Source organism: Phyllopteryx taeniolatus, chromosome 2 (genome assembly GCF_024500385.1).
Source record: "Phyllopteryx taeniolatus isolate TA_2022b chromosome 2, UOR_Ptae_1.2, whole genome shotgun sequence".
NCBI classification, from domain to species: Eukaryota; Metazoa; Chordata; class Actinopteri; order Syngnathiformes; family Syngnathidae; genus Phyllopteryx; species Phyllopteryx taeniolatus.
In genome coordinates, this window is record NC_084503.1 from 5,624,501 (window position 1) to 5,649,951 (window position 25,451).

The 25,451-nt window shown below is 42.7% G+C and overlaps 1 protein-coding gene across 7 annotated transcripts in view; it reads right to left on the reverse strand.

Moving 5' to 3' along the window:
* Nucleotides 1-1,868: 1,868 nt before the first annotated feature.
* tpcn2 (two pore segment channel 2) overlaps nucleotides 1,869-25,451 on the reverse strand; it is a 35,370-nt gene continuing 11,787 nt past the window's right edge. For 2 of the 7 annotated variants that reach the window (XM_061756114.1, XM_061756128.1), the window contains 22 exons: nucleotides 24,818-24,995; nucleotides 24,610-24,726; nucleotides 21,696-21,802; nucleotides 20,635-20,707; nucleotides 19,807-19,906; nucleotides 19,627-19,692; nucleotides 19,458-19,522; nucleotides 16,567-16,658; nucleotides 16,004-16,085; nucleotides 14,594-14,683; nucleotides 14,401-14,520; nucleotides 13,142-13,201; nucleotides 12,911-13,039; nucleotides 12,026-12,075; nucleotides 11,057-11,156; nucleotides 4,860-4,931; nucleotides 4,033-4,106; nucleotides 3,720-3,828; nucleotides 2,872-2,954; nucleotides 2,722-2,803; nucleotides 2,253-2,344; nucleotides 1,869-2,178 (listed from right to left, as the gene is read on the reverse strand). In XM_061756114.1, the coding sequence (XP_061612098.1) occupies nucleotides 2,091-2,178; nucleotides 2,253-2,344; nucleotides 2,722-2,803; nucleotides 2,872-2,954; nucleotides 3,720-3,828; nucleotides 4,033-4,106; nucleotides 4,860-4,931; nucleotides 11,057-11,156; nucleotides 12,026-12,075; nucleotides 12,911-13,039; nucleotides 13,142-13,201; nucleotides 14,401-14,520; nucleotides 14,594-14,683; nucleotides 16,004-16,085; nucleotides 16,567-16,658; nucleotides 19,458-19,522; nucleotides 19,627-19,692; nucleotides 19,807-19,906; nucleotides 20,635-20,707; nucleotides 21,696-21,802; nucleotides 24,610-24,726; nucleotides 24,818-24,995 (2,029 nt within the window). In that variant the 3' untranslated portion in view covers nucleotides 1,869-2,090. Of the gene's footprint in view, nucleotides 2,179-2,252; nucleotides 2,345-2,721; nucleotides 2,804-2,871; nucleotides 2,955-3,719; nucleotides 3,829-4,032; nucleotides 4,107-4,859; nucleotides 4,932-11,056; nucleotides 11,157-12,025; nucleotides 12,076-12,910; nucleotides 13,040-13,141; nucleotides 13,202-14,400; nucleotides 14,521-14,593; nucleotides 14,684-16,003; nucleotides 16,086-16,566; nucleotides 16,659-19,457; nucleotides 19,523-19,626; nucleotides 19,693-19,757; nucleotides 19,907-20,624; nucleotides 20,708-21,695; nucleotides 21,803-24,609; nucleotides 24,727-24,817; nucleotides 24,996-25,451 lie in introns of all 7 variants that reach the window. The other 5 variants (XM_061756123.1, XM_061756164.1, XM_061756139.1 and 2 more) reach the window with 5 other exon arrangements.

Sequence of the window (25,451 nt, forward strand, 5' to 3'; positions counted from 1 at the left end):
GGCTCAGAAGTGGCTCGACCTGAGGAACCCGACAGTTGGAGCCCATCTCTCAAATGCGTCTGAATGTGGTGCTTTTTGAAAATGCGATTCCCACCTCAATCCACGGTTTCTGGATCTCTGCTCGATTTTTGAATCTTCTCTGCTTGATAATCGGCCGAAGCCCACGGTCGTCTCTTCTCCTGCCACATTTTGTGCTTCCGTTGATATGCTTGGACGCAGCACTCTGTGAACAGCCAGCCTCCTTAGCTATGAACCTTTGTGGCTTAACCAACCTGCGGAGGGTGTCAATGATGGTCTTCTGGCCACTTGTCAAGTCTGCAGTCTTCCCCATATTGAACCCAACTGAGACAATTGAACCAAACTCAAGAAATGCAATGGTGTGCAGGTGCTTTGAGTTGAGGAGATGATTAGTGTGTGACACTCAGTTTCAAACATGTATGGCCTGCAAAATTTGGGCTGATTTCTTCACAGTATTCACATTTTTTGATTTCCTGATTTGGTGGCTTTTATGAGCTGGAAGCCCAAATTATGGAAAAAAAGAAATAAATACTTGAAATTGTTTCAATTGTGGGCTCTGAATCTATTAAAGTTGAACCTTTTGAATGGAATTATGGAAATAATAATTTCCATGATCTGCGATTGGCCGGCAACCAGTTCTGGGTGTACCCCGCCTCCTGCCCGATGACAGCTGGGATAGGCTCCAGCACGCCCGCGACCCGCGTGAGGAGAAGCGCGACAGAAAATGGATGGATGGATAATTTCCATGATATCATTTTTTTGGGGAAAGTGTCTGTGTGTCCATCCATCCATCCATCGTCTGTACCGCTTATCCTCACAAGGGTTTCCAGCGTGCCGGAGTCTATCCCAGGTATCATCAGGCAAGAGGCGGGGTGCACCCTGAACTGGTCCCAAAGCCAATCGCAGGGCAGGGCACATACAAACAAACAACCATTCACACTCACACCTACGGGCAATTTAGAGTCTTCAATTAACCTACCACACGTTTTTGGGATGTGGGAGGAAACCGGAGCGCCCGCAGAAAACCCACGCAGGCACGGGGGGAACATGCCAACTCCACACAGGCGGGGCCGGGATTTGAACCCCGGTCCCCAGAACTGGGAGGCAGACTCAGACTCTCTCTCTCTCTCTCTCTCTCTCTCTCTCTCTCTCTCTCTCTCTCTCTCTCTCTCTCTCTCTCTCTCTCTCTCTCTCTCTCTCTCTCTCTCTCTCTCTCTCTCTCTCTCTCTCTCTCTCTCTCTCTCTCTCTCTCTCTCTCTCTCTCTCTCTCTCTCTATCTATCTATCTATATATATATATATATATATATATATATATATATATATATACATATACATACACACACACACACACACACACACCTGAATAGACAACATGGGACCCCCACATTCCAAAAACATGCATGTTGAGCTTGTTCAAGACTAAATTTATCCTTTGGTGTGAATGGTTGTTTGATTCCGCTTGTCTATATGTGCCCCGTGACTGGTTGGCGTACAGTCCGGGGTGTCGCTCCCTCTCGCCCGTGAGCTCGGATAGGCTACAGCACACCTGCGACGCTAATGAGGAGAAGCAGGATAGAAAATGGAAACCGAACGTGATCGTGTGGGCAGCAGAATACATATTACAGCAAATGGAAAACAAAACTAATTTGCCCACGATGTTCACGCTGCCACCAACAACTATTTTATAAATACAACGTACAAATATTTGTCCAATTGAAGCGGTCCTTTTACGTCGAAAATATTCCGCACACTTTTTCAATTCAAGGAATGTTTCAAGACCTGAGTGGATTTGAAATGTTTTTCTTGCAACTCCCTTTATCAGGGTCAAATATGACTGCGAAACGTAACTATTTTGACAGTAAAATCATTTTTAATGACAAAAATATGAATGCCCTAAGAATTTTTCACATCCGCCTTGTTTTATCCATTCGAGGATCCTCCCTAAACATATTCAGCTGTGTGGCTCGGGAATAGACGCCAAAACATATTGGAGTGTCGCATAATCATTGCAACGTTGCTGAATTGCCACGCAGCAAATTCGTACAGTACCATGCGCCGTGGCTTCGCTTGTCACGTGCCCCCCCAGTGTAAGCGGAGGTGAGGGTGCTGCCGGAGCCGACAAAGCAATTCTTCTTCTGTGGGCTCCTTGACTTGCTCTCTAGAGAAACAGACGAGACGCAGCTTGAAACGCAACCTCCGTTAAGCCCAATGAACATTGTCATGCGCACATACTTAAAAATGAGTTGAACAGATGTTTCGTATCTGATCCTCTCCACATCCGTAACGGAGCAGCTGTGACTGCGATCCCACTTGTAGGTGAAGTTCTGTCAGCGGACAAAGAGAAAAGATTTCTGAAAGAAGAGAAGAGCTTTGCAGCTTTGCACAAGACGATGCCGAATGGGCTCGTTCAGCAAAACGTTTACTTTTCTGCCAGTGGACTCTCTTACCGGTTCAGTAGATAGTTTTCAAATCATCAATCAAGAATTTGGTTGGACTATTGTTTTGGAATCGAACAATTTGATTGTGATTCGCTGGTCATTCGTCACTGTCAATTTGAACGGTGAGTGGGATTTTCGGGGGAGTATTCTTCATTACATGCTGTATGACCATTTGCAATTTTGGAACAAATTTGAGCCAGAATCATCGCAGTTGACGCATTCCATTCTTTGACGAGATTTGTCTGTGCATGAAGTGTACTGACCTCAAGGATGAGTGCCACAAACAAGTTAACCCACATGACAGAAGAGGTCAACCACCAACACACAAAGTAGATTTTGGACCACCTGAGGAATGTTAAACACAGTTAAGTTCCTTCAAAGTCAGAGTCAATCGCTGTCTCTTTTTCCCTCACTCAGTGGTGTATCTGGTATACGCATCCATGAAGGCCTGCCAGTTGTTGATGATCATGACGTCATACAGCAAAATGATGGCCGCCTAAGAGACAGGGAGGGAGCCAACTCATAACTTGAGCACCTACCTGTTATAGATAGGTCTTAATGAGCAGATCTGTAAAGGACATCGCAACTGTAACGCGCTATCCGTGAGCCATATTAATTGTAGAAAGTATCACAAAATATTTCATTCAACAAATGGAAGTAGTCATGTGAATGAAGTGATGCTGCTTATCCAAATGAGCAAAAGTAACACGGAGAAGGCGATTTCCTTTCGGCAGGCTATCTAGCATGCATTGTCCAAAATAAAGAAGCCTTTTTCACCAAAAGAGAAAATGATGGAGAACAACAAGGAAGAACTCGGGCTCCAAAGTGTGATACATCGTCTCAAACGCGGCGGCGGCGGCTAACGGAAGAGGCCGACTGCCGTTTGCTGATTATATGACTGCTGACAAGTAACAAGATGAAGTTGGAGGTGTGTCGGATCTTATAAGAAGATCTGCTCACGTTCAGTCTATTGCCACAAAACAGTTACTTACCCAGTGGAGTTTCCTTTTTGAAAAGAAAATCAATGGAATATTCATCAGCGGTCAAGCCAGAGCATGCGTTTCCCGTACCGAAGGCGTTCCCGCTCGTGTCTCGGAAAAGCCGCAAGGTCTACTTTCAACTTTTGCTTTTGGACCCCAATATTACCAAATAAGGTACACCACAAAAGGGAGTTGAAAACAATACTTAAAACCCATAAATGCTAAAAGGGAGGGAGGACTGACAAACTCATGAAATAGCGGCAAACGAAGCACACACTTACAGCAAAGTCATCAAAATTGTTTGGCCAGTAGCCCAGCTGTTCATAGGTACCACAGTCAGTGCTGAAGTTCGAGGTGATGTTTTCCATCGCGGTTGTCTTATAGGGAACACTGAAAACACATCATCGTCAAGCCCGTTACAAATCGAGGGAATACGTGGCTTTTCTGCGTGACTTGCACAGGTCGCTAAAGCCAAAAGCGTAAACATTGAGATCACACTTCCTTCTTGTGTGAGCCAACTAAATGAGGACATCGATCTCATGTTGAAACAAGACCAAAAACCAAAAACAAAAAGTGGGATTTGTCTATTGATACCTCACATGCGCTGGCGGTTTAATGGCCCCCTCAAACAGCCAGATGCCAAACACAGCGAACACGTAGTAAACCACCTGCAGAGACAACAATGTGCACGCTTGGTTGAATTTTCAGTCACCCCCGTCTTCTCCTTGTACAAGAAAACAACGAAGCACATCACCGTGAAATTTCAGCTCACCGTTGAAGTTAGTCAAAAAGCACTCCTTCAGTACAGAGCTTTTATTTTCATTATCGAGTAAATTATTGATTTATCGCTGCAATAATCCATTTCACACCAGTTGTTTGTCGAGGGGGGGAGCTTTGTGCCGGTTGGTCTCTCGTTTGGATTTCGAACTTCATAAAATAATAGCAATGAAACATTGAAGTGAACATTTCATCGAGATCAAGAAAATCATGGCCGAAACGATCCCGATTATCGGGAGGCCACGTGACGATATTGCCGAAAGAAAAAAAGAACCCTAACCCAACAATGCACGCAGTGACGACATTGCTGCGTTTGAGTTTCAACACAAAACGTAGCATATTAGCAACACTGTGTGCTTTTTGCGCAAATGGTAAACGGCAAAAATTTAAGTGAAGTCAAATGACTAAGACGATGGTAATACACATCTCATTAATTAGAGGCATTGTTAATCATCAATTTCATTTGATTGAATAGAAATGTTTTTCAATTCAATTCGATTTTGGTCGCCAAATGCGCGCACGCAAAATCAACACACGTTATGTATGAAGAGTACGGTTTTATACCAAAAATTCAACTTTAACATTTGTCATCTAAAGATTATGGTACAGAGCCAAAATGACAAAAGCTTGTTGAACTCACTCACCACCAGTATCCCCGCAAAGGCTCTTAGGTTTTTCACCAGGTCCAACAAGGTACTTGCAACCAAAGCCATGAGCTGCAGAACAAAATACTCAAGTGTGAGAAGTGTGTGGAACAGACATATTTCGCTAGGAGACTACAGTGTTGATGAATTAGTCCCAATGTACCCAAAAAGAAACAATTTCATATGGTCTTCAGTTCAAAAAAACCCCATCTCGCTATACACCAGTGAATGTGAAAACCTGGTTACTTGCCTCTTACGATAGGGTTCCATAATGCACAGGGGAGAAAGGTAACAGTAATAGACACATACAATGCCATGGAAAACTATTTGCCCCTTCCTGTTTTCACATTTAGGTTTTTTTTTTTTTTTAATTTGTTTTGCACATTTATCACACTTCAATGTTTCAATTGATAAAACCTAGAAATATCTTACAAAGATAACCCCCAAAATATCAAATGCATTCTCTAAATCCACATCTATCTGATGGATGCTATGTGAAAACAGAATTGCCCCCTTTTTAAAAATGGTATGTATTTATGTATTTCTGTATCGTCCAGTTCGGCCGTTCGGTCAAGCAGAATGGAAGATCTGTACCCCTTTTATGCCGGAACAGTTTTACTGAGTCACAGTGGAGTTTGGCTGTGTCAGGCTGCAGTGTTCACACACTATTCTTTGGGCTTATGGCTGTGCGCAGCAGAATTCATGAAGAAGATGCCATTGTTGACCAAGAGCATAAAAGCTAGAGAAAGGATCTAACGGCTAAAGGCCTTAGTGATACCCCCTTTGTCTGTAGACTAAGGAAAGGCTCACAAATTGATTTTGAAGTCACTGAATTTCCCGTAGCCCACAGTGAAAATTGCAATGCCGTGAGATAGCTCTGATCAAGATTACAAATGATCTCCGCCTGAACAAAGATGCAGGCGGTCTCAGTCCGAGTTCTGTCGGACCCGAGCGCTGCCTTCGACACAGTCGCCCATGTGATCTTCTCTACAGCGGTTAGAACGCTGGGTAGGAATCTCTGGTACTGTTCTAGACCGCTTCAAGTCCGATCGAGGACAGCATTTCGTTGAAATCGGTCACCGTGGCTCGGAACAAATGGCTGTGACCTGTGGGGTTCCCCAAGGGTAAATAATGGGGCCCGTATTTTTTCAATCTGTACGTTTTCATGAGGACACAGCCATAGTGTCCTACTATAACTAGGCAACTGACACTCAGCTAACTAACGCGTCACTGATGGCAGGTCCCCATAGGCCGATATATACATTCCGTCACTGCATTGAATACATCGGTGTGTGGATGCAGAATTTTCTAAAGCTAAACTCTGACAAAACGGAAATCATTGTAACAAAATGTTACCAGTTACCTTGAGAGCCTCTCTCTAAAACTTGATCAAATTAGCTAAGGGTAATATTGGAATCAGATGTGAATTTCAACACCAATATTCAATCAATAACATCAGCAGCTTTTATTAAAAACAAACAAAAAAACATAGCCAATATTGTTTAATAAAGGAATAGTGTCTTAACCTGACTTAGAGAAACTGACGCATGTGATTGTCTCCAGCAGGTTAGACTACTGAAACAGCCTGCTCACTGGGCTCTCGAAAGAAGCTACTGTAATTTCTTGTGTATAATGTGCAATTTTCCCCCCCAAAATCTTCAAAAGTCAATTATGCGTATTATACATAAGTATAGTAAAGGTTTGAAAATTCCTTCACAGTAAAATGATGTACAGTATATGAGTCAGACATGAAAAAGAAAAACATTGTAGGGGAGTCTGGGGGTATCCTCCGGGCTCCCGCAGTGAATGTTTTTGATTTTAACATAAATTAAGCACTCTGGAAGACTGAAGAGTACAAGAAGGTAAAATAAACACATTTTCTTCACGCAGAAAAACATTTATTTACACCGCTCAAGTACACGATGTACAAATTTAGGATTCAAATTAAATTTGCCTCATTTCTTTGCTTTTTTGTTTTGGCATCCAATTTGAGCCAGGCCCATCTCCACCTGCACCTGGTGCCAGCTTCGAGCTGTGCCACATGAATAGCATCTTCCTCTTTAAGCACTCTCATTCTGGAAAAGAATGGACTACAATCATTGTCTGTTTCACTTAATTTTCCACTATTACCAAGTTCAAAGGCTAGTCCCAAATGCATCCTCCTGCAAAATATTACCGTGATTGCTCGTGTATAATGCACATTCCCCCCCCCCACCCCCCAAAAATTTTCAAAAGTCAATAGTGCGCATTGTACATAGGTATAGGGGGAAATGAAAAAGCTTTCACATTTTGTAAATGTATGCCGCCATCTCGAGGTTATGAAAAAGCTGTACACTTTCATTCCAATGTCAGCGCCACCGAGAGGTTTTGAGAAACGTCTACACTTTCATTCTAATGCCGCCACCTAGAGGTTATGAAAAAGGTGTAGCCTACACTTCCATTTTGATATGGCAGGGGTACGCATGACTGCATATACTGTATGTACAGTTGTGCTCATAAATTTAGATACCCTGGCAGAATTTGTGAAATAGTAATACATTTTGTATTCATTTTTATTTTTTTTATTAATTATTATTATTATTATTATTTTTTTTTTTAAATATGACTGAACAAAAACCATCATTCATTTCTTTATGGTTATGTTTTGTTTAATGATAATGCTTTTCTGAATGCTGGACAGTTTAATTTGAATCCCATTAAAATAAAACTAAATGTGTTTCCCCTCGCCCTTCATGTTTTCTTTAAATAATTGTATCCATCTTACAAATTCTGCCTGGGTAATCAAACCATATGAGCACAAGTGTGTGTTTTCTCATTTACTAAATAAAAGTAAGGCTGTGAATTTCAAAATAATAGTAAGTAAATAAAAAAGTATTACATGTTCAAATAAAGTGCTTAACTTTGGAATAATTCTTTGAAAAAATACTTTGTTTTGATCATATGGGTAGAAGCAAAATCATGAATTGGAAAAATGCATTATACATAGGTAGAAGGGTTTTCCAGAATTGGGGGTGCGTATTATACATGGGTGCGCATTATACACGTGAAATTACGGTAAGTACAATATTTTTCTATTTTTATTGGCCATTGCTAAATTTGAAGTTAGTTTATTCTGTGTTGTGACATAATCCATAACATCGCTCTGTCGCTTAATACATTTAACTTTAACATCCGTAAACTAATTAGATAAATGTAGGTGCATTTCCTAATTAATATAAGATGTACTAGCAGATTAACTCGTCACCGAAGTTACATGTGCTTCGTTGTTCCGCTGGGACCACAACCAGGGCGCCGACCCGCTGCACCTCAACGCGAAAATACAAAAGACCAGCGCAACAAATACGACACTAACTGATCTGATGTGCAAAAATGTAAGAGCAGAAATAGAGGATGTCCGCTCTAGAAGTGGGTAGAGTAGCCAAACATTGTATTCACGGAGGAATACTGTTACTTGACAATAATGTGACTCAAGTAAAAGTAAAAAGTAGTCCTCCAAAAAATTACTTGAGTAAGAGTAAAAAGTACACAGTGAAATAATTACTCAAGTACTGAGTGAATAGTGAGTAACTTCTGATTTTTTTAACCACAAAATATTTACAAAATAAAATGCAAATCCTGATGTTGCTGGATATGGGCGTCAAAACATCTGCAATTTACTGTTCGCTGTTTTCTCAAGTTATAAGTGAGCTGAAATATCCACGTTTGGGCAAACCGTGCCAGACAAACACTACAATACTGCTGTTGTTTTTTTCCGTCTACATTTAAACACGACGAGTTGCGCGCCGTCGCCTTCATGGTAACGACGAGCTTCCCAACATGGCCGCCACGTAGGCACGACGATCACCCGGGCAAGCTTATCTCGTTTTAATACCTATGCCAGGGAAGCCCAATAGAAGACGACGTGTGAGGTCATGTGACTTTCTTGTGTTGTTTGTTTAGTGAGCAAACAGCGCCGATGTGGAAGTCTAAGTCGTAGTCTCGCTCACAAAATAGTTGATAAATAAGCAATCATTGATAAAAATAGCGACTGACATTTAGATCATTGTAATGGAGGAAAGGTACCGTTACTTCTTAACAGCGGAAGTGTTAAGAAGTCATGCAAATGCCTTAAAATGTTGATTTCTTTCCTTACCCACTAATGAGGCACACGGTTTGTGTTTGTGATACTGTGAGACGTTTATGTGAATTTTGTCCCAATTCATTGTAACCTAAAGTCAGCCAACAGCATCCCTTGACACTGGTGTCCACCAGCAGGTTCGGGGTTGCCGCCATGACAGGCACTGACCACCTTATGGCCACAGCTCCGATCGCCTGCTTGAGGAGGCGCGGAACATGGTCCACTCGGACTCAATGTCCCCCGCCTCCACCTGAATTCTGCTGGAGGTGGGAGTTAAAACTCCTTCTGACGGGATTCTGCCAGACGTTCCCAGCAGACCCTCACAATACGTTTGGGCCCGCCTTGTCGGACTGGCATCTTCCCCCATCACCGGAGCAAACACACCACCAGGAGGTGATCAGCCCGTCTCTTCATCATGAGTGTCCAAGACATGCGGCCGCAAGTCCGATGACACGACAACAAAGTCGATCGTCGAACTGCGGCCTCAGGTGTCCTGGTGCCAACTACACGTGTGGACACCCTTATGCTTGAACATTATATGTTCATTATGGATGATCCGTGATGAGCACTGAAGTCCAATAACAGAATAGCGCTTGCGTTTTGATCGGGGGTGGTGGGGTGGGCGTTCCTTCCAATCACACCCTTCCAGGTCTCACTGTCATTGCCCACGTGAGCATTGAAGTCACCCAGCAGAACGATGGAGTCCCCAGCGGGAGCGCTCTCTAGGAACCCCTCCAAGGACTCTAAAAATGGTGGGTACTCTGAACTGTTGTTTGGTGCATAGGCACAAAGAACAGTAACTACCCGTCCCAACACCCGAAGGCGGAGGGAAGCTACCCTCTCGTCCACGGGGGGTGAACCCCAACGTACAGGCGCCGAGGCGGGGGGCAATAAGTATACCCACACCTGCTCAGCGCCTCTTACTGTGGGCAACTCTAGATCGGAAGAGAGTCCAACCCCTCTCGAGAGCACTGGGACCAGAGCCCAAGCTGTATGTGGAGGCGACCCCAACTATATATAGTCAGAACTTCTCGACCTCAAACACCAGCTCGGGCTCCTTCCCTGCCAGAGAGGTGACGTTCCACGTCCCTTGAGCCAGTTTCTGTAGCCGGGGATCAGATCGCCAAGGTCCCTGCCTTTGTCCACCGCCCAGCTCGCACTCCCCTGATCCCTATGACCCCTCCCACAGGTGGTGAGCCCATGGTGAGGGGGACTCACGTTGCCCTTTCGGGCTGTACCCAGCCGGGCTCCATGGTTGCTGGCCCAGCCACGAGGCGCTCGCCTTCGAACCCCACCTCCAGGAGGCGACTGGTCATTCATTTGAACAAAGACACACTTTTGTTCGTCGTCACCGCCGCTGGGCACAAGCACGTTTTCGTGCGTGCACCTCTTTGGTTTTCTCAGTTTCTTCGTTGGTTTTCACCACTTCGTCGGCGGGGGTCGGTGGACTAGGCATCGAAACAGGGAACGGAAATTTTTCAATTTGAACAATTCCGGGAGAACCGGAACGCTCGTCCCCGTTCCAATCGGTTCAATTCTCCATGCCCAACCCTACGTATGAGACACTAGAAATGACGGTATAACACCGCTGCAGTACATCCAGAATCCTGCGGCTCCAGTCCTTATGAGAACCATAAAATACAACCATATTGCGCCAGTGCTCACATCTCTGCAATGGCTTCCTATCACTCACAAAATAAGACAGCTATGCTTGTGTAAACGTCTCAAAGTACATTTATAACATGCTAGAACCATATGAACCTTCTCAGGCTCTGAGAACCTCAGTGAGGGTTTTGGGGTCTCCTGTTGGTGCCAGAGTCAGGACTCAACACTGTGAGGCTCTGTTTCAGTGTCATGCTGTAAAATCTTCCAGAAGACGTGAGACAGGCCTCAAGTCTGACAATGTTGCTGGCAGTACTTTATCTTCACTCCTTGCTTTTAATGCTTTTAATATAATCAATAATGATTTTCATGTTGTGCCGTCTTGTAATTGTAAAGCCATGGGTACGAATTGTGCTCTCTGAAGAAATGTGGTGTGCAGACCCAAATTCCTTGTTGCATACTCCTACTTTGACCTTACCTTGATATCCGGTATGATGCGCAGAAAGCGGAAGACAATCAGCATGTTAACAAAACGGACCATCTCCCACAGAGAAAATATTTCCTTCGAGGATGGGTTCCTGTGGCGACACATACAGAAACACATGGACTTTGCAGGGCTGTTACGTTATGTCATCCAATTCTTGCAAACCTCAAAAAACGGAACTGATGTTGATTTTTTTTGGAAAAAAATATGGATGTCCACTTCTGTTATGTCAAACAGGAAAACAGGAAAAAGTGTCTCTTCTGTTTTCACATGACAGAATGCTACCCGAACGGTCTTCAACGGTCTTCGTGATCCAAACTGGGATTACGTGGCCCCGGTTGAAGTTTTCACTCGGATCATGCTACGTTTCTATTTTCTGGATCCTTTGCATTTAAAGGGAAAAACGGGGAACTCCGATCGGTGGCCATCTCTACTGCGCACAATCAAGACGTCACTCTTTCGCATTCAATTGAATATCACACTCTCTCCCGTACAGGGAGCTATGCATGGGCTGAATATGACAAGATCATCTGCATACATAAGGCGGTTAATGAGACTATCACCAACCGTAGAACCTGTACAACTCTTGGTAAGATGACCGATATAAATATGAAATAAAAAAAGGGTGACGGAATTCCACCTTGGGGAACATCATTGCACACACACGTAATGGTTCAGATGTAGAATTGCCCCATTTCACTCTCATGGTTTGACGAGCGTACCAATACGCTAATATTCTAACGAGATAGATAGCAACTCCTCCTTGACACGGTTTCGTGAGTCACTCAATCAAAAGCCTCAGAGACATCAATAAAGCACACAATATTGAAACCCAAATTCGTTGTCTGAAATGAAGATGCACTTCTCCAATCTTCCATCCATTTTCTTGACCGCTTTTTTAACGGAATCCTCGCCAATATTTTTTCAGCAGTTTAATAAATTCAAAATTCAAATGAAACTTACACATGCACATACGGAAGGCGGTAGATGACATAAATAGGTATCTGCAGGACCTAGAGGGAAAAAACAAAGGTTCAGTGACAAATAAAATCACATCAAATAAACGAGACATCCTGTTAAAACAAAGTGGGCTTGATTTACTAAAATCCCAAAAAGCGGGCACTCATTTGCGTGGGCGTGGTCTTTCTTCTAAGATTGCGATGAAAAAAGATTGGCAATAAGCTTAAAGTGGTGGAAACGGCCCAATAAATGAGGGGTCGGTGCTTTAAGTAGCTCTGATAGTTTTTACCATGGGAAATTTGGCAGACCACCGCCAGCGCAAAATGAATTTTCAAGTGAGTGAATTGGAAGCGCTAGTGGCGAAATGAGTGGCGTCTATTGCTTTCGTCTGCATAAAAGCAACGTTATGTTTGATTTGACTTGTCTCCAGTGCGTGGGAATTGGATGTAGGGTATTTGAAAAACTGCTCTGTGACAGGACAGCACCAATTTCCGCGGCGCACCGAAATGACCCAGACGCGGTGAAGGGACTTTCGTCTCAGGCGTGACTCCTTTTCTGGACGAAGGACTTGAATTTGGATCTCCTGTGACGAGCGGCATACATTTGACACGGACCATCGGTTTGTGATTTTGGAAAAGAAGTTCACGTGGTCCAAATGAAAGTGACCCACGTAGCCCTGTGGGAATCCCAAGCCACCTCATGATTGGATTCAATTACTGATCATTCAGCCATCTTCAATTGATGCATTTTATTTTCTCTACATGTATTATACCTGTTATTTGAACAATGGGTGTGTAGACTTTTTCCATCCACTCCACTCTACATTAGATTATTGTGAACATGTGACACTTAACTTTTGCAACGACAGGTTGTGCCAAACTCATTTACCAGTAGCAGGATGGTGAGGAATCCATCGAAGATGTTGTTCCTGTAGGAAAGGTACCCTTTCCAGCTCAAGGCAAATATCTTCACACACATTTCAAACAGGTAGTAGATGATAAAACACAGGTTGATGATCTATCATACAATGAAAAGAGAAAGTGCTACTGTGTCAATGTCATAGTACTGGTTTCAACTGATGACTGATGACTCATGAGAATTGTTGTGTTTTGAGCTCACCTCCATATAATGGTTATCTCTCTCTGCTGTGGACTTCTCAGAATTCAATACCAGCACAGTCTGAATCAGAAAAAAAACTATGTTTCAACATAATAGCAGGCACGGACAATCTGTCTGTCAGTGTCAAATTCTCAACCACGCTGCTCTGTTTCTAGCGGCCTTCTTAATATATATTACTATTGCCCCAGAAGGCAATTGATTTGTACAGTTGAATATACAAAGAATACTACGAAACGGTACGAGGCCGGTTTAAGCTACGACACACAAGTCGGACATTAAAACATTAGTTCCCGGATATCTTATTGTCTGTACAAGTTCTTACAATGGCAACAGTTTGGGCTCTGGAGATTTCTTTTCCAAACAGATACAATGACATACCATTTTGAAAGACTACCAACTTTCCGTTTAACCAGTGTCACACAACCCAGAAGCCATCTCAATAAAAGAGAATATAGTAGAAAACTCCATTTTTAGTACTCATTAAACACTTACACACCAGCTTCATTTCTCCATTAAAAGTGTTTCTGTTGTTTGATTGTTTGTTACATAATATTCTAGTTCCAAAAGATGGTGGTGAATGGTGGCTTTTTGTTTGAACAGGACAAGCATTATTGAGAAGGGATGGATGGATGAGTTTGTTGGAAGCTATCATCATCAAAAGCATGAAATAGTGCATTGTGTGTGTAAGGCGTCTCCATAATACGAGTTTCACTTTTTCAATTGAAACACCTAATTAAATTGATACATTTGATTTACTTGTCATTCTATATATTGAGAAGTACCTGTACGTCTGTTTTCTAGAAGCTGTGTCACCTTTATTTTGCGAGTCCAACAGATAGATTTTCAGGGTATATTATTCAGAAGAATAATATATATAGGTCAATAATATACAGTGGCATCCATCCGTCCATTATCTGAGCCCCTTCTCCTCACGGAGCCCGCCCCAGCTATCATCGGGCAGGAGGCGGGGTACACCCTGGACCGGTTGCCGGCCAATCGCATGGCACATACAAACAAACAACCATTCACACCTACGGGCAATTTAGAGTCGTCAATGAACCTACCATGCATGTTTTGGGGATGCGGGAGGAAATGTATAATGTATAATGCAGTTAAATGTATAATATAGTAATAAGGCTCTTTAGACGATTGCAGACTCCTGGTTAAGGTGACAGCTAGAGGTATGATCTGTAGAGTGATACATGACAATTGATTTCTGTGCATGCTCAGGATAACAAGCGGGAGTGTGTTTTACTTACACATATGCACACCACATTGGCCAACGCCACGACATTGCCGAATATTGTAAAATAGTAGTGGCTGGAGATCACCTGCAGCTTCTGCAATACTACAGAGTTATACTGCGGTGCGGAAGGGTGCTGTGAATAAAACAGGTCTATTACAATATTTAACAATATTTATATCCATGTGCCCTTTAACATTCAGTCGTACCTCTTTTATGCGGTCTTTATCCAGCTCATCAAATATCCGTGTGAACTGTTCTTTATTCATAAAGCCTTCAGTTTCATACTGACGCGTCTCCTGAAACAATCATAAAGCGAAAGAGAAAGTCAGATTTAGGAAGTTATGTTGCATTGTTTTGAATTTATACTCATTGGTGTCTCCCGCAAGGCTTAAACGTGCACTCCGATTTTGGGTATTGACTTCGGTTTACTGTAATTTCTCGTGTATAATGACCTCAGAATTCTGGAAAACCTTTCTGCCCATGTATAATGCATTTTTACAATGCATGATTTTGCTTCTACCCATATGATCAAAATGATCATGATCATCTTCATCTGTATTTTTGTTAGTTTTTTCAAAGAATTATTCTGAAGCACTTTATTTTAACATGTAATACTTTTTTGATTTACTTGCTCTTATTTTGAAATTCCCAGCCCTACTTCTAGTTAGTAAATGAGAAAACACACAGTTGTGCTCATGTTTGATTACCCAGGCAGAATTTGTAAGATGGGTACAATTCTTTCAAGAAAACATGAAGGGCCAGGCGAAACACATTGAGTTTTATTTTAATGGGATTCAAATTAAACTGTCAAGCGTTTCAGAAAAGCATTATCATCAAACAAAACATAACTATAAAGAAATTAATTATGGTTGTGGGTCAGTCATCAGTCATATTTAAAAAAAAAAAGAAAAAATATTTCAAATTCTGCCAGGGTATCAGAATGATCTTTATTTGCCAAGTATGTCCAAAAAACACACAAGGAATTTGTCTCCGGTAGTCGGAGCCGCTCTCGTACGACAGCCGACAGTCAATTGACAGAGAACATTTTTGAGACATAAAGAAATTGACGAAAACAGTCACTGAGCAATAAAGGGTTGCTAGTTATCTGGTAATGCCGGTACATTATTATTTATTTATTTTTTTGGACAATTGTGCAAAAAGATGCAGTCCTCTAGCACTTTGTATGTATGCATGTAAACGTATGAGCACAATTGTACATATATGCAGTCATACGTACCCCTGTCATATTGGAATGAAAGTGTAGGCTATACCTTTTTTACAACCTCTACGTGGCAGTGGCATATTTGAATGAAAGTGTACACCTCTCGCATAACCTCTAGATGGCGGCATACATTTATAAAATGTGAAAGCTTTTTCATTTCCCCCTATACCCATGTATAATGCGCACTATTGACTTTTGACAATTTGGGGGGTGCGCGCATTATACACGAGAAATTACGGTGCTTATATTTTATTTTTAAATAAACATTGTAACCCCAGGTTTTGTATAGATGCAGCAGATCTACATTATGCAGATAGGACAGTCATGCTAGATTCAAACAACATGGTTCAAGTAGTCGATCGGTGTACTATATGTTGGCAAAATCAGCTCTGACCGAAGTGATGGCCTCTCTGTAGTAGCGTTGCATCTGGATCCTGGACATCACTTGCAGCACAGCATCGACTGGCACACGCTCCCTAAAATCAAATCAATAATGTTGTTTTGCAGTTAACGGTCTCTGTGTTTTCTAGGGCTGCCACTATCGAATATTTTTTGAAAGAAATGATTCTTTCCAAAAGTTCCAACAAACCAACCTCTTTTGAAGTGAAGCTTTTGACTGAAATTTTGTAATATTCAATGTCTTTAAACATTTATACAGGAGGTATTTATTTTCAGTGTGAACATGGCACACCGTTTTAGATTGGCGTGCTCCTGAAACCTGGCATTGTTTGGCCTTCACAAGTGCATCAATGTCATTTAAGTGTTGTCAGTGCCAGTGCCAGTGTCCAGTGGACAAAATTAGCACCAAAAGTTACTTTTTATTGAAAAATAGCAGTGAATGTGTTCTCCAACCCGACGGGCCGGATGTTTGGCATCCCTGCTTTATAAATAATAATAATAATAATAATAATTGGCGAATCATGTCAATGTTGCGTGTGTGTGTGTGTGTTCATTTACCCAGTAGCGTTCTCAACTTCATGACAGCTGAGGACTTGAAAGGCTGCTCGGATTCCCAGACGCCTTCTGATGATGGATGTTTGGACTGACATCTGCACCATAAACATGACAGGCTTACTGTTAAAATATGTAATATTCCCCCCCCCCCCCCCCCCAAAAAAAAAATCATCATCTAAACCCCCCTGTACTTGATCAAGTCTAGCCTGTAACTTCTATGGGTTAAACTAGGTTACCCCATTAACCCCCTTCACCCAGATTTTGAGCATCCCATCACTCGGGCAGCTCTCACTGCCTCATCTCTCATCTGTCTGCATGTGTGTAATCAGGTTCCCTGTGTGTGGCGCAGCTCGACCCCTACATGTGTCAAATGCCCTTCCTGCGGGAGCCCAATTTGCTTGTTCATTCATCCGAATTTGAAAAAAATCTCTTTGAGATCTGAAATGCATTTGAGTTCTTGTGATAATTGTGCCCCTCACACAAACCGTCTGCCATTGTCCTCCTCCTAGTTCTCACGCAGGGTTGATCCCAGCCATCAGGCCAAACCTCGCAACCTGCAGGTCTTGTGGCATCAGGCTGGCAGCCAATGACAATGTTTGTACAATCCTTGACATTTTTTGGTGCGAAATTAATCACAGTTTAGCATTGTAGCACCACCTGAAAACATAAAACGTGGCTACTGGCCCATCGTTTTCTCAACCACAAAAAAAGTGGTTTAGGGTTTAGGAGTCGCTTTGCTAGCCAATTAACATTACAAACCAGGGTTGGCACTGGGTCATGAAAGCTCTAAGCCAATGTGGCCCAACTGTCTAAAAACCTCCTAGCCACAGGCGTGTCGTCCGCCACGTCTGTTAGCCACACTTAGCCAGTCCTCGTCGCTGGGAAGCCGATAAGCTTGAACGAGGCGGGCCCAATTAAAACTACTGAGTCATCAATCGGGAGTCGGGCTGAACGATATGGAAAAAATATACGATCTTTTGAAAAAAGATGGGATTGTGATTTGGCGTGCGATTTTTTCGGGAGGAAGTTTATCTTCAGCATTATTCGCTAAACACATTTTTTTTTGGTATGAGCCACACAATATTGGATATAGCCAAAAAATAAACAACACTTTCCTGTAGGCCAGGCTCAAATGTTATGATTAATTGATTTGAGGAACACATCTTTATTTTACTATTGAATTGTACAAAGAAAAAAAAACAATCACAGTAGAATAGTGACTTGTTGATTTAACTTCATGCCTTGTCGGCCTGTTTTTTTTTTGTTTTTTTTTGCCGATTTCGTCTCCTCCGGACGAAGCACGTCAAACGCCGAACGTTCAGAATGGACCCGATTTTAGGGCTAACGTATCTTAAACAATGAACGTGTTTAATATTTACGACCAAAACTCTTCAAGTGTGTGGGGAAAGCCCCGAGTCATGACGCCATGAATTGTGCCGTGGAACACAATAGAGTCAATCAAGAAGCACCCTGACTCAGCAAAAGGAAAAGACTGTAAACAAAAACAAACATGGTAGCTGGGCTCGGCGGGTCCAGCACGCCCGTGACCCTAGTCGGAAAATGGATGGATGTCTTAGCCAATGTCGGTTTTTGTACAAAAAGTACAAAAGTTAAAGTTGTGCGTCAACTTTATGATGAGTCAAAGTGAACAAAGCCAACTCGGGCCGTGTCTGAAAGCCACATTGCCGTGAACCATGTTTGACTTTGTTGTAGAGGAATCGTGGTTAACAATCCCAGACAGTTCTTGTTATCGCCACAGAGAATGCTGCAAATACGATTGCTTCTGCGCAGCTCGAAAATGTAACAGACTTCAAAATGCAACTCACAAAACCACTTGCACGATGAACAGAATATTATTCGATATTCATTTTCAATGTCGGACAATTTTGGCCTCGTTCTCATATATCTTTTCCGTATACATTTTCATTTATATTACATGGTACATGTTCCGCACAAGGGATATTTAAAAAAAAAAAAAAAATCTAAAACAAGAACAAATAAAAAACAGAGATGTGTCTCCGTAAAAGGAGTTAACTCATGGGATGAGTGTGATCAGGAATTGAAAACGTAGCTCCGTAATTATGTGTAAAACAAAGATGATAAAGAAATATAGAAATCAGGTATCAAGGGGAAAATCATGAATTCAAATTCAAGCAGTAGAGAGATCAACTAATATTGATTAACTATGAGGATGATAGAGAAATAAGCAATGCTCGCTTGAATATAGTGGGTTGGGTGCATTTCAGCTGCTCAAATCTCCATGACACTTGGATGGATGGAAATGAGAGAGCGAGAGAGAGAGAGAGGCACATGCACACAGATGAAACTTCAGTGTGACTGTGTTACGGTATCATAAAACCCTAACCCTACTACTAAGTCAGATGACGTCCTACTTTTTCATGACTATGTAGTCCAATAGTTGATTTGCAGATCCTTCCACAGGAGGGACAGGTCAATTATTTTGTGGCGGAAGCGAGAGGGAACGATTTGTCAAAAGGTGATTGTGAGATTGCGCAGTCCTCGCCAACAGAGCCCACGTTAGCTCAAACGGGGCCGATGGTTTACGCTCGGCCTGTCCAGCTGGCGGAGCGCCCGAGGTGATCCTTCATGACGAGCGGTGTCGCCCCGGCACGCCATCCCTCTTCACCACGAAGAGAAGAGGTGCGGGTTGGATTTTGAGGAGTTCTATTACGTTCATATGACCCTGTTTATTACAATATAGGCCTACTGGTCCTTTTTTTTTTTTTTTTATAAACATGGTGTTTTTTGAGGGACTGGAACAGATTTAGATAAACTACGATTCATTGCAGTTCCGTTCCTTTTAACAGGGAAATATGTTTCGAGATACGAGTCTTCTGAGACAAGAGCACGGTCACGGAATGAATCTTACTTACGAGCAAATATCCCCTGAACTGGTTGTAGATAATGGCCGTCATTAAGTTCATCAGGCAATACGTTCCTGAATGGATAAGGAGATAAGGAGATATTTACAAGATAAAACAACTTTTGTTTCATGAAACGGGTAAATAGCGAGCTGAAAGAGACAATGAGAACCCATCTTACCAATTACACTGAAGGGCACAAAGAAAATAGCATAAGCTCGGTTTCGAGAGTAGGCAGGGATCATCACTGCATAAAATCAGAACATTTGTAAATAATACACATAAATGAGCCAACAAAAAACAACAACGCACGAAGGCGACAGCATGCTGCTATCGTCGTCATCATCATCGACTGCAATACCGTCCGGATTGTTCGCTGTCGTGAGCAGCACCAGCAGGGAAGTAAGTGAAGTGGGCAGGTTTCGAAAATACACTTTCCACTCTTCATTCTTGAGTGGATCCTGAACACAACCGCGGAGGGAGAGTGATGACAAACACAAGGGCACGACCATGTCTTTGTGCGACATGACCATATGTCAAAGGGAAACGGTTCAAGTCTGAAAAGCCCGCGACAACTTTCAGAATCAGGATGTCCAAAACGCATAAGGAATTTGTCTCCGGTAGTTGGAGCCGCTCGGCTACGACAGCAGACAAACAGTCAATTTCCATACTCGTGTTGAATAGCTTGCCTCAATTGGATGTCAATTGGCCTCTTTTTAGAACATCTATCTAGATTTAGAACAGTGGTACGGGTTTGTGGGACAAATGCTACCGGACAGAACAACACAAAAAATGTTAGGGATCATCCAAGTTAGAAAAAAAAGTTTGATTTTAAAAATCAGGTGCCTCCACCTGTGCCTCTGTCTGTACACGTCAAACAAAGCACGTGATAGAGAGAGCTATAAAAAAACATGCAGGGTAGGTTGATTGAAGACTCCAAATTGCCCGTAGGTGTGAATGTGAGCGCCAATGGTTGTTTGTTTGTTTGTATGTGCCCTGCGATTGGCCGGCGACCGGTTCAGGGCGTGCCCCGCCGCCTCCTGCCCGACGACGGCTGGGGGAGGCTCCGGCACGCCCGCCGGCCTCGTGAGGAGATGGATGATATCTAATCATATAATTATTCCAAAGCAAAATGATAACGCTCTACACAAAGCGATGAGTTTAGTTCGGTGTACTTACAAGAACTCACCTCGGTTTTAGGGAACAACAACATGCCAATCATAGTAAACAGACAGAGGTGCAGCGCCAGCAGCAAAATGACACTGCAGGTCAAACACAAGGACACGTTGAAAAGCTTAACAGCCAACGGAACTCCGGATTCATTGTGATCGATCAGCACTCGAGATTTTCCAATGTAATCGAACAATTGAGTTGAATGAAATGTTACGTTGAGTTGATTTCCAAATGTATGACGACTCACATGGGCCAAGGAAGAAACCCCGATATTAGTTTTTGCTTCCAACGTGGAACTTTGGAATACGTCCCGTATTGTTTTGAAGCGTTTAACTCCGGATATTTCCAACTCAGTTATGAGAGTTATGAAGGTGCATCTCAAATCTATCTATCTATTCTATCTATACATGTATACATATCTCATTCAAAAAGCTCCTATTTTTAGTTTGAGTTCAATTCAAAACGAGAAACTCCTATTGTGTATGGATTTATGAATCGCACTGTTTTCTGTATTCAAAACAATTTTGCTTGTTGCTTATGTCATGTTCAAAATGTTGTCGATGAATTTGGGGGTTTTGTTCATTTTAGAACTAAGTCATCCAAAAACATATCATGAAATGTTTCACTTTTTGTGTCCAATTTAACGCCACATGTTGACCTGCAGTACTTCATTAGAGAGATCTGAACTTAAATCATTTCTCTCTCAGTAAAAAAAATAGAAAGTTACAACTAGGCAGAGGGGGGGGGGGGGCCCCATCCAGGTTTTGGGAGTTGAATGTACAACATCTTGTTCGGGCTACCAGAACAAGATACTCTTTCAACTCTTTCGTCTAATGTTCTTATATCATCGAGTAGAGGTGAAGGAGTGACTTATTAGTTGGTCAATGTCTTGATGAAACTAAGTGCTGCTGCAAAAGTGTGAAATCTCTTGGAGCCAAGCGAGAGAGAGTGTCAAAGGCAATTTTGGTTTGCCAGTTCCTAATAATCCTCATAATCATCATAATCATAATTCGGTCCATGTTGGGAGCTTAATTACAGACAAAATTTGAATGTGTTCAATGTGAAGAAAGTAAGCACCTGGCAATCTCTGGCAGCGTTCTCTTGATGCACTTGAGGGTCTTTTTCATCAGGGATGAGTTTTGCAAGAGGAAGAATGGTCGAATAAGTCGTCGAACTCTCAGTTTCTGACAACGGATAGATGGAAATGTCACTTTTGAATATGCACTTTTGGATTCATGTCAATATTTTATCTTAATAGGAGAAGCGATTTAGAAACATCTAAAATTGTCCATCATACTAATGCAAGCTAAGCAAATAAATGATAACTTCTAGAATATATTTAACACACAACGAGGGACTTTTTTTTCTTGTACTGACCGATTCATGTCAATTCAACTCAATCGGTACCTCTCGCCCGTGCGACTGTGCCAGCAGGACGATTGGAAGAGTTGGCCGACTTCCAAGGCGCAGTGTGACGACGTCGCTCATAAACAACGATGGATTGAACACGCTCAAAAGCGGAGGGGCGCCGCTTACAAATGTCCGGCAACGTAACATCGAAACACAAGAGTCACGAGGCGGCAGAGTTGCGCTCGCGGAAGTTAGACACAGCGCAATCCACGGCCGGCGGGTCGGCAATCTGCGGGCGCGGGTGGGCAACCGGGAGAGCTGGCAGGGTGGCAGCAAACGTCTCCGCGCGCAGGGGTCACACCCAAAGGCCGTCCAAGCACAGAGTCCAGAGGGGAGCCAAACGGGACTCCCACACTAGGGGCTGTAATGTCTCCCGTGGGTCCCGCGGAATGGGAGTACATTTCGCGAACTATGTCAATAAAGTCACCGGGAATGGGCGGAAGTGGAAATGATGATGGTGGGAGTTACACGACACACTTTATTTTTAATCAAATCGATATTTGAACCTTTCCCCTCAGCAGTGAGTTCAACTAAGGGAGTAATACGGCTTTTCTTAACTTTTTTTTGTCGCTTGATCATTCTTGTAATTCAATGTATTTATTACAGACATGGTGTTGGCGGTGTTGGGCTCGACCTGCAGCGGCTACGGAACGTATTCACACTCCCTTCAATTTGTCACTCTTTGTTATATTGCAGCCATTTGCGAAAATCTTTTCAGTTCTTTTTTTTGTCTTCAATGTACATATTGGCGGAAAAAAGGGAATTGTTGACATTTTTTTCAGATTTATTAATAAAGAAAGTGAAATATCACACAGCCATAAATATTCAGACCCTTTGCAGAGTATTTAGTAGACGCCCCCTTTTGAGCCAAAACAGCCATGAGTCTTTTTGGGAATGTTTTTCCCACCTGGATTTGGGGCTCCTCTGCCATTCCTCCTCGCAGATCAGGTTGGATGGTGAACGTTGGTGGGCAGCCATTTTCAGGTCTCTCCAGAGATGCTCTATTGGGTTTAAGTCAGGGCTCTGGCTGAGCCATTCAAGAACAGTCACGGAGTTGTCCTTTGTTATTTTAGCTGTATGCTTAGGGTCATTGTCTTGTTGGAAGGTCAACCTTCATCCCAGTCTGAGGTCTCGAGCACTCTGGAGAAGGTTCTGCTCCAGGATATCCCCGTACTTGGCCGCATTCATCTTTCCTTCGTCCTGTCCCTGCAGCTGAAAAACACCCCCACACCGTTGCGTGATGCTGCCACCACCGCGCTTCACCGTTGGGACTGCACGGGACAGGTGATGAGCAGTGCCTGCTTTTCTCCACACATGCCGCTTAGAATTAAGGCCAACAATTTCTATCTTGGTCTCATCAGACCAGAGAATCTTATTTCTCACCATCTTGGGGTCCTTCAGGTGTTTGTTTTTTTTCTTTGGTGTGTCTTGCACTGAGGAGAGGCTTCCGTCGGGCCATTCTGCCATAAAGCCCCGACTGGTGAAGGACTGCAGAGATGGTTGACTTTCTAGAAGTTTCTCCCATCTCCCGACTGCATTTCTGGAGCTCAGCCGCAGTGATCTTTGGGTTCTTCTTGACCTCTCTCACCAAGGCTCTTCTCCGCCGATTGCTCAGTTTGGCTCTAGGAAGGGTTTTGGTCCTCCCAAGCGTCTTCCATTTAAGGATTATGGAAGTTAGAATTGTTTTTGTAACCTTGGCCAGATCTGTGCCTTGCCACAATTCTGTCTCTGAGCTCTTCAGGCAGTTCCCTTTGACCTCATGATTCTCATTTGCGCCGACATGCACTGTGAGCCGTAAGGTCTTATAAAGACAGGGGTGTGGCTTTCCTAATCCAGTCCAATCAGTATCATCCAACAAGGAAGGTGTCGAACCGTCTCAAGGATGATCCGAAGAAATGGACGGCGCCCGACTTCAAGTGTCACGAGTGTCACAGCAAAGGGTCTGAGCACTTCTGGCCGTGTGATATTTCGGTTTTTCTTTTTGAATAAACCTACAAAAATGCCAACAATTCCCTTTTTTTCTGGTCAATATAGGGTGCCGTGTGTACATTATTGAGGGGAAAAAAGGAACTTCAATGATTTGAGCAAATGACTGCAATATAACAAAGTGAAAAATCTAAGCGGTTCTGAATACTTTCCGAGGCCTCGTTGTCAAGGCTAACTTGTGATATTAGTTAAAGGACAGTTTTGGGCTCATAAACGTCCTAAAATGCCCGCTGCTCCAGTGAAGTTGCGCAACGGGCTTCTCATTCCTTTTTTTTTTTATTCATGCCTGATGTTGTTTTATACTTACAAGAAATGCTAAGAAGAAAATGCTAAGTTGAAACAGAAGTTTGTTTTCTTTATTTTTATTTGTTGGAAATGTCCTCACTGAAAATATTTCTAGGCAGCCAAATACAGTTTGCTGGTCAAGGTCAATTTAAGAAATCAAAGAGTTGTTTATTTTTAAGTCAAAAGGCTTTCCTAATCGCCATGGATGGAAAAGATGCTCGGTTGACAAAATCCTATCAATCGACTTATTTATTCATTATATAGAATTACCTAAACAGACTATTTTAAATGCGAAGAGTCTTTTTCTCACCTCATCACAGACCATGCTGATGGACAAGACCCAATCAACGACGGAGATGGAAATGACAATGGTATAGCTAATCAGCCATTTGTTCTTCCTGAATTCGTCCCAGCCAATCAAGTAGCTCTGAGAACAAACGAGAACGAGAGAAGCGGGTTCATATATAGTTTTTTTTTTTTTATATGCGTTCTTGTAAGCAACGTTTGAATGGACGTACCTTAACAGCGAGATCAAGCGTAAAGATGAAAAGGCAGACGATCTCAAAGCTCTCAGTGAAGCCGCAAGGAGGCTCCCAGGCTGGAGAGCGATATCGAGGGTCAGAGGTGACGGAAAGGGAAGAAGGGCGCTCCACAAATGCCAGCAACAGCGCCACCGCAATCGTCAGGCCTAAGGCCCTGCATGGGTAGAAATCGTTGATTACTTCAACGCTTACCATCAATCTGCTAAAAAAAACACACACATTCAATACACATTACTGGGTTCGAGAATCCGTATTGATCTAGTATTTCACACTAGATCAATTGAAACTTTTTACACACAATGTTATCGCTATTGCTGCTGCTGTTAGCCACATCTCAAGACGTGTGGAAGGAGCTGGAGCCAAAGTGATGGATTGATGGACGATAAGGAGGAAAAACATCTTTTCTTATACAATGAAGTTGGGATGTTGCGTTCAACTAAATCCTGTTCGGCCTATATCTCATTGAATACACGACAAAGACAAGATATGTCATGTTCAAACTGATCAACTCGATTGTTTAGAGCAAATAATCATGAACTTAGAATTTGATGGCAGCAACAGGTGGGACAGGCTCATGTTTACCGCTGATGTATACTGTATGATGATAATG